A 14,015-nucleotide genomic window follows, 5' to 3' on the forward strand; every position below is an offset into this window, starting at 1 on the left:
TTTATTTACAGGCAACTAAAGATTTTCGACAAACGTCTTCCCTGTTTGTCGTTTACTCTGGTCAGAGGAGAGGTCAAAAAGCTTCTGCTACCTCTCTCTCTTTTTGGCTTCGTAGCATAATTCGTTTAGCTTATGAGACTGCTGGACAGCAGCCTCCTGAAAGAATTACAGCTCATTCCACTAGAGCTGTGGCTTCCACTTGGGCCTTTAAGAATGAGGCCTCTGTTGAACAGATTTGCAAGGCTGCAACTTGGTCTTCGCTTCATACTTTTTCCAAATTTTACAAATTTGACACTTTTGCTTCCTCGGAGGCTATTTTTGGGAGAAAGGTTCTTCAGGCAGTGGTTCCTTCTGTATAAAGAGCCTGCCTATCCCTCCCGTCATCCGTGTACTTTTGCTTTGGTATTGGTATCCCACAAGTAATGATGACCCGTGGACTGATCACACTTAACAGAAGAAAACATAATTTATGCTTACCTGATAAATTCCTTTCTTCTGTAGTGTGATCAGTCCACGGCCCGCCCTGTTTTTTAAGGCAGGTAAATATTTTTTAAATTATACTCCAGTCACCACTACACCCTTGGCTTCTCCTTTCTCGTTGGTCCTTGGTCGAATGACTGGAGGTGACGTAGAGGGGAGGAGCTATATAGCAACTCTGCTGGGTGAATCCTCTTGCACTTCCTGTAGGGGAGCAGTTAATATCCCACAAGTAATGATGACCCGTGGACTGATCACACTACAGAAGAAAGGAATTTATCAGGTAAGCATAAATTATGTTTTTGAGCCAACATGTTCTAAGGGGAATTTTGCCCAGGAGTCTATTGACAATGTTCAATTTATGCTGCAGCTTTGTTCTCAAGCGTCCCAAAGTTTATCACCCGCAAAAGCAGTGCCCTGCGCTTCCTCTTTAATTCCTTCTGGGATTACGTTGCAAGACATTGCTTCTTTCATGTCTTCTACAGTTTCTGATGCGTTGTCTTCTTTTCCCATGCTACAGGGAAAGCGTAAGAGGAAAATCAGACATTTAGTAAATGAGGTTTCTGACGCAGTTGTTGCTATTTCGAATGCCCCCTCCCAGAAGCCTGAGCAGGAGGATTCCTTAGTAGCATCTGAAGGTGAAATTTCAGATTCTGACAGTGTAATTCCTCTTGCTGATACTGAAGTTGTGTCTTTCAGATTTAAGCTAGAACACCTCAGTCTGTTACTCAAGGAGGTTTTAGCTATATTTGACGACTGCAACTCCACGGTCGTAGTTGAGCCTAAAAAAATCCAGTAAGCTAAACAAATATTTTGATGTACCTTCCTTGGTGGAGGTTTTTCCGGTTCCGGATCGAGCTACTGAGATCATAGCTAAGGAGTCGGAGAGACTGGGTATCCCTTTTTTTTTCTCCTATATTTAAAAAGATATTTCCCATAGCAGACTCTAACAAGGAGTCTTGGCAAAAAGTACCCAAGGTGGAAGGTGCAGTTTCCACGTTGGCCAAAAGAACTACTATACCCATAGAGGATAGTTGTGCCTTTTAAAGATCCGATGGATAAAAAAAGAGGGGTTACTCAAGAAGATGTACGTACACCACGGGTTACAATGGCAACCTGCAGTGTGCATTGCTACCATCACTAGCGCGGCGGCATATTGGTTTGATGCGTTGTCTGATGCTATTAGGACAGACACTCCCCTTGATGAAATTCAGGATAGGATTAAAGCCCTTAAAATGGCTAATTCCTTTATTACTGATGCTTCCCTACAGGTTATTAAGCTGGGAGCAAAGATTTTGGGTTTTGCCGTCTTAGCTCGCAGCCTTATGGTTAAAGCCTTGCTCTGCGAATGTTTGATCTAAGTCTAAACTTTTAGTGATTCCTTACAAGGGGAAAACCTTGTTTGGACTGGGGTTGGCGGAAATAATCTCTAGCACAGGAGGAAAGGGTCATCATCTTCCTCAGGATAAAAGAAACAAGCAAAAGGGACGTCGGAGTAATTTTCGTTCCTTTCGAAATTTCAAAGGAAATTCTTCCGCTTCCACCTCCAAACAGGAACAGTCCAAACCCTCCTGGAGACCCAATCAGTCTTAGAACAAAGGAAAACAATCCAAGAAGCCTGCTATTGAATCAAAGACGGCATGAAGGGCATGCCCCCGATCCGGGACCGGATCTTGTAGGGGGCAGAAATTACTTTTTCACCCAGGCTTGGGCTCAAGATGTTCAGGATCCCTGGGCAGTAGAAATAGTGTCCCAGAGATACAAACTAGAGTTCAAAAGTTTTTCTCCCAGAGGCAGGTTTCTGCTTTCAAGATTATCTGTAGACCAGACAAAAAGTGAGGCGTTCTTACAATGTGTACGAGACCTCTCCATTTATAGTTCCTGTTCCAATGCAGAAACGGGGGCTGGGATTTTATTCCAACCTGTTTGTGGTGCCCAAAAAAGAGGGAACCTTCAGACCAATTTTAGATCTCAAGAGTCTAAACAAATTCTGTCCTCCTTCAAGATGGAAACTATTCATTCCATTCTTCCTTTGGTCTAAGAGGGTCAATTTATGACAACTGTGGATTTTAAGGACGCGTATCTGCAAGTTCCCATCCACAGGGATCATCACAAGTTTCTAAGGTTTGCATTCCTAGACAAACACTTTCAATTCGTAGCTCTTCCGTTCCGACTTGCCACAGCTCACAGGATTTTCTCAAAGATTCTGGGATCTCTGTTGGCGGTGCTTCGATTACAGGATGACATCCTGGTCCAGGCGCCATCCTTTCAACAAGCAGGGTCCCACACGGAAATGTTGTTATCCTTCCTGCGATCTTACGGATGGGAGGTAAATTTGGAAAAGAGCTCCTTATTTCCAAGTACAAGGGTAACTTTCTTGGGAACCATAATAGATTCCCTTTCAATGAAGAGTTTTCTGACAGAAGTCAGGAAATCAAAGATTTTCGATTCTTGCCTAGCGCTTCAGTCCACTCCTCGGCCATCAGTGGCTCAGTGCATGGAGGTAGTTGGGCTGATGGTAGCGGCAATGGACATCATCCCGTTCGCTCAGTTCTATCTCAGATCTCTGCAGCTAGACATGCTCAGTCAATGGAACAGAGATTATGCGGATTTGTATCCACAAATACTACTGAAGCAGGAGACAAGGGACTCTCTCTTCAATGGTGGTTGTCTCAAGATCATCTCTCCCAGGGAACCTGCTTTCGCAGACCCTCCTGGGTAATTGTGACAGACGCCAGTCTGGGGCTCCCTAAAGACTCAGGGAGTTTGGACTTAGTCAGAGTCTGTTCTTCCAATCAACATTCTGGAACTAAGAGCGATCCTCAATGCTCTTCTGGCCTGGCCTCAGTTAGCCTCGGCCCAGTTTATCAGATTCCAGTCGGACAACATTACTTCAGTGGCTTACATCAATCATCAGGGAGGAACACAGAGTTCCTTGACAATGAAGGAGGTAGCCAAAATTCTTCGGTGGGCGGAAACCCACTCTTGTTGTCTGTCGGCAATACACATCCCAGGGGTGGACAACTGGGAGGCGGACTTCATGAACAGGCAGGCCTTTCATCCAGGGGAGTGGGAACTCCATCCGGAAGTGTTTTCCAGCCTGATTCTCAGATGGGGTCGGCCGGAATTAGATCTCATGGCATCTTGTCAGAATGCCAAACTTCCGAGGTACGGATTGAGGTCCAGGGACCCTCAGGCCGTACTGATAGACGCTCTGGCAGTAACTTGGACCTTCAGTCTAGCATACCTATTTCCTCCGTTCGCTCTCCTTCCTCGAGTCATTGCTCGAATAAAGCAGGAGAGGGCGTCGGTGATCCTCATTGCACCGGCTTGGCCTCACAGAATTTGGTATATAGATCTGGTGGACATGTCATCTTGTCCACCTTGGAGACTTCCGGTGAGGAAGGACCTACTACTTCAAGGGCCCTTCCTTCATCCAAATCCAGTTTCTCTGAAGCTGACTGCTTGGAGATTGAACACTTAATTTTATCCAAGCGAGGCTTTTCAGAATCGGTCATAGAGACCATGATTCAGGCTCGTAAACCTGTAACTAGGAAAATTTACTACAAGATATGGCGCAAATATCTCTATTGGTGTGAATCCAAGGACTACTCTTGGAGTAGTTAGGATCCATAGAATTTTGTCTTTTCTCCAAGAGGGTTTGGAGAAAGGATTATCAGCTAGTTCCCTTAAGGGTCACATTTCTGCCTTATTTATTCTGTTACACAAACTTCTTGCAGATGTTCCAGACGTACAATCTTTTTGTCAGGCCTTGGTCTGGATCAGGCCTGTGTTCAAGCCAGTTACTCCTCCATGGAGTCTTAATTTAGTTCTCAAAGTTCAAGGGGCTCCATTTGAGCCTATGCATTCTTTAGATATTAAGTTGTTATCTTGGAAGGTTTTATTTCTTGTTGCTATTTCTTCTGCTCGCAGAGTGTCAGAGCTCTCGGCATTGGAGTATGAGTCCCCTTATCTTATTTTTCATTCAGATAAGGTAGCTTTACATACTAAATTAGGATTTCATCCTAAAGTTGTTTCTGATCGGAACATTAATCAGGAGATTGTTGTTCCTTCCTTGTGTCCTATTCCTACCTCTCAGAAGGAATGGCTTCTACACAATTTGGATGTGGTTCGTGCCTTAAACATTTACCTGCAAGCGACTAAGGATTTTCGTCAGTCTTCTGCTTTGTTTGTGGTTTTCTCAGGAAAACGTAAGGGTCAGAAAGCTACGGCTACTTCTCTTTCCTTTTGGCTGAAGAGTATCATCCGTTTTGCATATGAGACTGCTGGACAGCAGCCTCCAGAGAGGTACGGCTCATTCCACGAGGGCTGTTGCTTCCTCATGGGCATTCAAGAATGAAGCTTCTGTGGAACAGATTTGCAAGGCTGCAACTTGGTCCTCTCTTCACACTTTTTCAAAATTCTACAAATTTGATACTTTTGCCTCCGCTGAGGCCGCTTTTGGGAGAAAGGTTCTTCAAGCAATGGTGCCTTCCATTTAGGTTCCCTGTCTTGTCCCTCCCGTATCCTCTGTGTACTCTAGCTTGGGTATTGATTCCCAATAGTAATTAGATGATCTGTGGACTCATCGTGTCATTAAAAAGAAAAGAACATTTATGCTTACCTGATAAATTTTATTTCTTTTTTGACACAAGTCCACGGCCCGCCCTGTTTTTTAGACAGGTTGTTGGTTTGTCTTAAACTTCAGACACCTCTGCACCTTGTTACTTCCTTTCTCTCCTTTACTTCGGTCGAATGACTGGGGTGGGAGGGAAGGGAGGTGATATTTAACAGCTTTGCTGTGGTGCTCTTTGCCGCCTCCTGCAGGGCAGTAGTGATATTCCCAATAGTAATTAGATGATCCGTGGACTCATTGTGTCAAAAAATAAATACATTTATCAGGTAAGCATACATTTTTCTTTTTATTGTAGCTACTTTTGCCTGTTGGAACCACCACCTATACTGCAAGAGGTGGCAGCAGATTCCAACCTCCTTGTTGGATGGGAGAACTCTTTTATCATCTGCTTGCCTGACTACTTGACCTTTTAATTGGGCAGTGCTCAGGATGCCTTCAAACCAGGGTAGGGTTTGCTTGTTGAACTAGGGAGGTCTTCCTCTAAACCAAGGGTCGGCAAATCTGTTTAAAATTTTGGAGCCAGTAAGAATATTTATGAGCCAGACAGTGGTATTTGAATATAGATATATGGAGCATATCCAAGAACGTTAGGAGCCATGGGTAAATTCTAGTGGTTTCCAGCTCCTGTGTTTGTTTGAGTCCTGCTTTAAACTGGGATCTTGTTACATAAGACAGCAATTTCTTTAAACTGTGACCAAGTTAGCATTGGGGGATCCTTCTCAAGTGGGATTTAGTTAAGGAAGTAAATGCTTCTCAACTAGGATCTAAATTGATTGGGTATGGAAAGCCTTTTTAACTATGTTTTTGTTAGCCAAGGCAGTGGGTAAAGTTGGATTTATTTAGGATGGGTGATATTTTTGTGTAACTTTTGTAACAGTGATTAGGAATAATACAGATTCCCTTAATTCAGGGAGAGGCTGAGTTCTACTGTTAGGAGTCAGAATTGTACATTGTTGTGTATATACTGAGCAATAAGTATTGGTTCAAGCTGAAATCCTTCTTTATCTCTTGTTTAGATCCTTCAGGCAGATGGCGGTAATTACTGCACCTGCGTGAATGCAGCTACACTGGCGGTTATTGACGCAGGAATCCCTATGCGAGACTACGTGTGCGCTTGCTCTGCCGGCTTTATTGAAGACACTCCGCTGGCGGACCTGAGTTACATTGAAGAGGCGGCTGGTGGTCCCCAGCTGGCCCTGGCTCTGCTGCCCAAATCTGATCAGATTGCACTTCTGGAGATGAACTCGCGGCTACATGAGGATAACCTGGAGCGGGTAATGGATGCTGCAAGCAAAGCCTGTAAGGATGTGTACGCAGTGCTGGACCAGGCTGTGAGAGAGCACTTGCAAGAGGTCACTACACTTGTTGGTGAACGCGGATCAACATAAATGTACAGCCAGGTCTGGTCTGGGATTTCTTGGTGCCAGTGGTAGGTGACTGCTCCTTCTGCGCCAGGTCAGAGTGTGAAAGAGACATCGGCTGCAGGGTGTTCAGTGCCTGCTTCAGTTTTTCAAATGCCCCAGATAAGGAGGTTCATAAAAAAAATTGTCCTTTTAATTTATATACACCAGCTGTACTGTCTGTGTCTAATAATACTAGCCCTGTGCTAATACTAGCCCTGTGCTAATGGGTACCAGCTATAGCATCTTATGTGATGTATTGTGTAATATTTGTGGTAAAGTCATCCTGCAGCGCTGCTGATTATGAGCTGGCAGCTTTACAGTCATTTTAAAACCTGAAATTCAGTTATCAGACGGTCACAGTCAAGAGACCCCCTGAGTCTAAACATGCATATAAAAAGGGGGCTGCAAGTATAGTGCTTGTTCTCTGAAGACCGTGTCCTCTTTATTATTTGTACACAGGTGTCCAGCACAGAGTAGTAACACCATTTTGTATAATCCTGCAGGCGATGGCGTTCGTATGCGCTGTCTTAAGTGTGAGTTTGTATTTTTATTTACCATGTGCTGTATAGAATTCCTACACACTGTTCAGGTTGATCTTTTGTAAATAAAGGCAATTTTGTACTTGTTTTGTGTGTTGTCTTTCAGTGGGAATCTGTGGTTATCTCAGGCTTTGTACGTACACTGGTGACTTTGTCAATACATTGGGTCACACAGGCTGTTGAGAAGTTATTACTAAAAGGGACCTGAAACCCAAATATGTTCTTTCGTGATTCAGACAGAGAATACATTTTTAAAGTATCCAATTTACTTCTATGTTCATATTTGCTTTTTTCCTATGATGGTCTTTGTTGAAGAGATACCTAGGTAGCTTCTGGTGCACTACATGACAGGAAATAGTGCTGCCCTCTAGTGCTCTTGCAAATGGATAACATTCTTGTAAAACTGCTGACATATAGGGCTCCAGAAATGGGCCGGATTCTAAGCTTACATCACTACATTTCAACAAAAGATACCAAGAAAACAAAGAAAAATTGATAAAACAGGTAAATTAGAAAGTTGTTTAAAATGACTCTCTACCCTTTTTTTTTTTTTTTTTTTTTCTCTTTTTTTTTTCTCTCCCCCTCTTTTTTTTGTTTTGTTTGGGTCAATAAAGTTGGGAAAAACCCAGTAAACTGTTTTCTCTTGTTTATGAATGTTTTAGATAAATGATGATCACAAATCAACATGTCCTGTTCAAAATGACATTTTTCTGATTTATTGTTTGTGTTAATAGAAACCTGTTTACTGTCAAAATAAATAAAAATTTATAAAAAAATGACTCTCTACCTAGAGGAACCAGGCAGGGCTCTCCCCTTTCTCCCCTCCTTTTTAACTTGTCTATTGAGTCACTGGCTATTAAGATCATGTCACAGTTGGACGGTGTCAGGATAGGTAGACAGGAGATGAAATTAGCTTTATAAGCGGATGACATTCTTGTTTATCTGTCAAATACTCGAGTTAATATACCCAAGCTCTTACAAATTTATTAATCAATTTGGGTTATTTTCTGGGTATAAAACAAACGTAAACAAATCAGAGATCTATTGGCTTCGAAAGAACAAAGATTCTTTTTTGAACAGCCCCTTTAGAATAGTCAAGGATTCATTTAAGTATCTAGGTATAGTAATACCTACGAATCCACTTGACTTATACAATCTCAACATCCCTCCAATTCTTACAACATTTAAAGATAAATTGAAGACTTGGGAAAACCTACCCCTCTCTATATCAGGACGGATAGCTCTGTTCAAAATGGTCCTTCTTCCTAAATTGTTGTATATACTACAGAATACGGCAATAATGTTATTTGATAGGGACATTCGAAGCCTAAACAGCTGGCTTAGAAGCTTCATATGGCAAAAGAGAAAACCTAGGATAGCCCTGAATAAACTGACACAAGCCAAGATATTTGCAGGATTCGCATTACCTAATTTGCGGCTTTATAATCTTTCTTTCTTCTGTTAAGTGTGATCAGTCCACGGGTCATCATTACTTCTGGGATATTACTCCTCCCCAACAGGAAGTGCAAGAGGATTCACCCAGCAGAGCTGCATATAGCTCCTCCCCTCTACGTCACTCCCAGTCATTCTCTTGCACCCAACGACTAGATAGGATGTGTGAGAGGACTATGGTGATTATACTTAGTTTTATATCTTCAATCAAAAGTTTGTTATTTTAAAATAGCACCGGAGTGTGTTATTATCTCTCTGGCAGAGTTTGAAGAAGAATCTACCAGAGTTTTTGTTATGATTTTAGCCGGAGTAGTTAAGATCATATTGCTGTTTCTCGGCCATCTGAGGAGAGGTAAACTTCAGATCAGGGGACAGCGGGCAGATGAATCTGCATAGAGGTATGTAGCAGTTTTTATTTTCTGACAATGGAATTGATGAGAAAATCCTGCCATACCGATATAATGTCATGTATGTATACTTTACACTTCAGTATTCTGGGGAATGGTACTTCACTAGAATTACACTGTAAGAAATACATAAAGCTGTTTAATAACTAGAGATTATGTTTAACGTTTTTGCTGGAATGTAAAATCGTTTTCATTTACTGAGGTACTGAGTGAATAAATGTTTGGGCACTATTTTTCCACTTGGCAGTTGCTTAATCTGTTTTCTGACCGTTTCTGTTCTCTCTCACTGCTGTGTGTGAGGGGGAGGGGCCGTTTTTTTTGGCGCTTTTACTACACATCAAATATTTCAGTCAGCAACTCATTGTATTCCCTGCATGATCCGGTTCATCTCTACAGAGCTCAGGGGTCTTCAAAACTTATTTTGAGGGAGGTAATTTCTCTCAGCAGAGCTGTGAGAATTATAGTTTGACTGAGATAAAAAACGTTTATTCTGTAATTTGTTTCCTGCTTTCAGAATTTGTTATCTTTGCTAATGGGATTAAACCTTTGCTAAAGTTGTGTTATTTACAAGGATTGAGGCTATAACTGTTTCAATTTATTAATTTTCAACTGTCATAGATCTTCTGTGCTTCTTAAAGGCACAGTACGTTTTAATATTATTCTAATTGAATTGTATTTCCAAGTTACAAGTTTATTTGCTAGTGTGTTAAACATGTCTGATTCAGAGGATGATACCTGTGTCATTTGTTGCAATGCCAAAGTGGAGCCCAATAGAAATTTATGTACTAACTGTATTGATGCTACTTTAAATAAAAGTCAATCTGTACAAATTGAACAAATTTCACCAAACAACGAGGGGAGAGTTATGCCGACTAACTCGCCTCACGTGTCAGTACCTACATCTCCCGCTCAGAGGGAGGTGCGTGATATTGTACTCGGCGCTACATCTGGGCGGCCATTACAAATCACATTACAGGATATGGCTACTGTTATGACTGAGGTTTTGGCTAAATTACCAGAGCTAAGAGGTAAGCGTGATCACTCTGGGGTGAGAACAGAGTGCGCTGATATTAGGGCCATGTCAGACACTGCGTCACAGGTGGCAGAACATGAGGACGGAGAGCTTCATTCTGTGGGTGACGGTTCTGATCCAAACAGACTGGATTCAGATATTTCAAATTTTAAATTTAAACTGGAAAACCTCCGTGTATTACTAGGGGAGGTGTTAGCGGCTCTGAATGATTGTAACACAGTTGCAATACCAGAGAAAATGTGTAGGTTGGATAAATATTTTGCGGTACCGACGAGTACTGAGGTTTTTCCTATACCTAAGAGACTTACTGAAATTGTTACTAAGGAGTGGGATAGACCCGGTGTGCCGTTCTCACCCCCTCCGATATTTAGAAAAATGTTTCCAATAGACGCCACCACAAGGGACTTATGGCAAACGGTCCCTAAGGTGGAGGGAGCAGTTTCTACCTTAGCTAAGCGTACCACTATCCCGGTGGAGGATAGCTGTGCTTTTTCAGATCCAATGGATAAAAAATTAGAGGGTTACCTTAAGAAAATGTTTGTTCAACAAGGTTTTATATTGCAACCCCTTGCATGCATTGCGCCGATCACGGCTGCAGCGGCATTCTGGATTGAGTCTCTGGAAGAGAACATTGGTTCAGCTACTCTGGACGACATTACGGACAGGCTTAGAGTCCTTAAACTAGCTAATTCATTCATTTCGGAGGCCGTAGTACATCTTACTAAACTTACGGCGAAGAATTCAGGATTCGCCATTCAGGCACGCAGGGCGCTGTGGCTAAAATCCTGGTCAGCTGATGTTACTTCTAAGTCTAAATTGCTTAATATACCTTTCAAAGGGCAGACCTTATTCGGGCCCGGGTTGAAAGAGATTATCGCTGACATTACAGGAGGTAAAGGCCATGCCCTGCCTCAGGACAAAGCCAAAGCCAAGACTAGACAGTCTAATTTTCGTTCCTTTCGTAATTTCAAAGCAGGAGCAGCATCAACTTCCTCTGCACCAAAACAGGAAGGAGCTGTTGCTCGCTACAGACAAGGCTGGAAACCTAACCAGTCCTGGAACAAGGGCAAGCAGACTAGGAAACCTGCTGCTGCCCCTAAAACAGCATGAATTGAGGGCCCCCGATCCGGGATCGGATCTAGTGGGGGGCAGACTTTCTCTCTTCGCCCAGGCTTGGGCAAGAGATGTTCAGGATCCCTGGGCGCTAGAGATAATATCTCAGGGATACCTTCTGGACTTCAAATACTCTCCTCCAAGAGAGAGATTTCATCTGTCAAGATTGTCAACAATCCAGACAAAGAAAGAGGCGTTTCTACGCTGCGTACAAGAGCTCTTGTTAATGGGAGTAATCCATCCAGTTCCACGATAGGGACAGGGGTTTTACTCAAATCTGTTTGTGGTTCCCAAAAAAGAGGGAACTTTCAGACCAATCCTGGACTTAAAGATCCTAAACAAATTCCTAAGAGTTCCATCGTTCAAGATGGAGACTATTCGGACAATTTTACCTATGATCCAAGAGGGTCAGTACATGACCACTGTAGATTTAAAAGATGCTTACCTTCACATACCGATTCACAAAGATCATTATCGGTACCTAAGGTTTGCCTTCCTAGACAGGCATTACCAGTTTGTGGCTCTTCCATTCGGATTGGCTACAGCTCCAAGAATCTTCACAAAGGTTCTGGGTGCTCTTCTGGCGGTACTAAGACCGCGGGGAATCTCGGTAGCTCCATACCTAGACGACATTCTGATACAAGCTTCAAGCTTTCAAACTGCCAAGTCTCATACAGAGTTAGTGCTGGCATTTCTAAGGTCACATGGATGGAAGGTGAACGAAAAGAAAAGTTCACTCGTTCCACTCACAAGAGTTCCCTTCCTGGGGACTCTTATAGATTCTGTAGAAATGAAGATTTACCTGACAGAGGACAGGCTAACAAGACTTCAAAGTGCTTGCCGCACCCTTCATTCCATTCAACACCCGTCAGTGGCTCAATGCATGGAGGTAATCGGCTTAATGGTAGCGGCAATGGACATAGTTCCCTTTGCACGCTTACACCTCAGACCACTGCAACTGTGCATGCTAAGTCAGTGGAATGGGGATTACTCAGACTTATCCCCTTCTCTGAATCTGGATCAAGAGACCAGAAATTCTCTTCTATGGTGGCTTTCTCGGCCACATCTGTCCAGGGGGATGCCTTTCAGCAGACCAGACTGGACAATTGTAACAACAGACGCCAGCCTTCTAGGTTGGGGTGCCGTCTGGAATTCTCTGAAGGCTCAGGGACAATGGAGTCAGGAGGAGAGTCTCCTGCCAATAAACATTCTGGAATTGAGAGCAGTTCTCAATGCCCTCCTGGCTTGGCCCCAGTTGACAACTCGGGGGTTCATCAGGTTTCAGTCGGACAACATCACGACTGTAGCTTACATCAACCATCAGGGAGGGACAAGAAGCTCCCTAGCTATGATGGAAGTATCAAAGATAATTCGCTGGGCAGAGTCTCACTCTTGCCACCTGTCAGCAATCCACATCCCGGGAGTGGAGAACTGGGAGGCGGATTTCTTAAGTCGTCAGACTTTTCATCCGGGGGAGTGGGAACTTCATCCGGAGGTCTTTGCCCAAATACTTCGACGTTGGGGCAAACCAGAGATAGATCTCATGGCGTCTCGACAGAACGCCAAGCTTCCTCGTTACGGGTCCAGATCCAGGGATCCAGGAGCAGTCCTGATAGATGCTCTGACAGCACCTTGGGACTTCAGGATGGCTTACGTGTTTCCACCCTTCCCGTTGCTTCCTCGATTGATTGCCAGAATCAAACAAGAGAGAGCATCAGTGATTCTAATAGCACCTGCGTGGCCACGCAGGACTTGGTATGCAGACCTGGTGGACATGTCATCCTGTCCACCTTGGTCTCTACCTCTGAAACAGGACCTTCTGATACAGGGTCCCTTCAAACATCAAAATCTAACTTCTCTGAAGCTGACTGCTTGGAAATTGAACGCTTGATTTTATCAAGACGTGGGTTTTCTGAGTCAGTTATTGATACCTTAATACAGGCTAGGAAACCTGTTACCAGAAAGATTTACCATAAGATATGGCGTAAATACCTATATTGGTGTGAATCCAAAGGTTACTCTTGGAGTAAGGTTAGGATTCCTAGGATATTGTCTTTTCTACAAGAAGGTTTAGAAAAGGGTTTATCTGCTAGTTCATTAAAGGGACAGATCTCAGCTCTGTCCATTCTGTTACAAAAACGTCTGTCAGAAGTTCCTGACGTCCAGGCTTTTTGTCAGGCTTTGGCCAGGATTAAGCCTGTGTTTAAAACTGTTGCTCCACCATGGAGTTTAAACCTTGTTCTTAATGTTTTACAGGGCGTTCCGTTTGAACCCCTTCATTCCATTGATATAAGTTGTTATCTTGGAAAGTTCTATTTTTAATGGCTATTTCCTCGGCTCGAAGAGTCTCTGAATTATCAGCCTTACATTGTGATTCTCCTTATTTGATTTTTCATTCGGATAAGGTAGTCCTGCGTACTAAACCTGGGTTCTTACCTAAGGTAGTTACTAACAGGAATATCAATCAAGAGATTGTTGTTCCTTCTTTATGCCCAAATCCTTCTTCAAAGAAGGAACGTCTACTGCACAACCTGGATGTAGTCCGTGCTCTAAAATTTTACTTACAGGCAACTAAGGAATTTCGACAAACGTCTTCTCTGTTTGTCATTTACTCTGGGCAGAGGAGAGGTCAAAAAGCTTCCGCTACCTCTCTTTCTTTTTGGCTTCGTAGCATAATTCGTTTAGCTTATGAGACTGCTGGACAGCAGCCTCCTGAAAGAATTACAGCTCATTCTACTAGAGCTGTGGCTTCCACTTGGGCCTTCAAGAATGAGGCCTCTGTTGAACAGATTTGCAAGGCTGCAACTTGGTCTTCGCTTCATACTTTTTCCAAATTTTACAAATTTGACACTTTTGCTTCATCGGAGGCTATTTTTGGGAGAAAGGTTCTTCAGGCAGTGGTTCCTTCTGTATAAAGAGCCTGCCTATCCCTCCCGTCATCCGTGTACTTTTGCT

At 43.1% G+C, this 14,015-nt stretch overlaps 1 protein-coding gene across 1 annotated transcript in view; it reads left to right on the top strand.

The window, feature by feature from the left end:
- The window catches only part of EXOSC4 (exosome component 4), a 31,648-nt gene extending 24,506 nt beyond the window's left edge, over positions 1-7,142 (top strand). The window contains exon 3 of the mRNA XM_053715454.1: positions 6,130-7,142. Coding sequence (XP_053571429.1) covers positions 6,130-6,501 — 372 coding nt within the window. The 3' untranslated portion in view covers positions 6,502-7,142. The remainder of the gene's footprint in view (positions 1-6,129) is intronic.
- Positions 7,143-14,015: the final 6,873 nt, after the last annotated feature.

Source organism: Bombina bombina, chromosome 5, assembly GCF_027579735.1.
Source record: "Bombina bombina isolate aBomBom1 chromosome 5, aBomBom1.pri, whole genome shotgun sequence".
Lineage (NCBI taxonomy): Eukaryota > Metazoa > Chordata > Amphibia > Anura > Bombinatoridae > Bombina > Bombina bombina.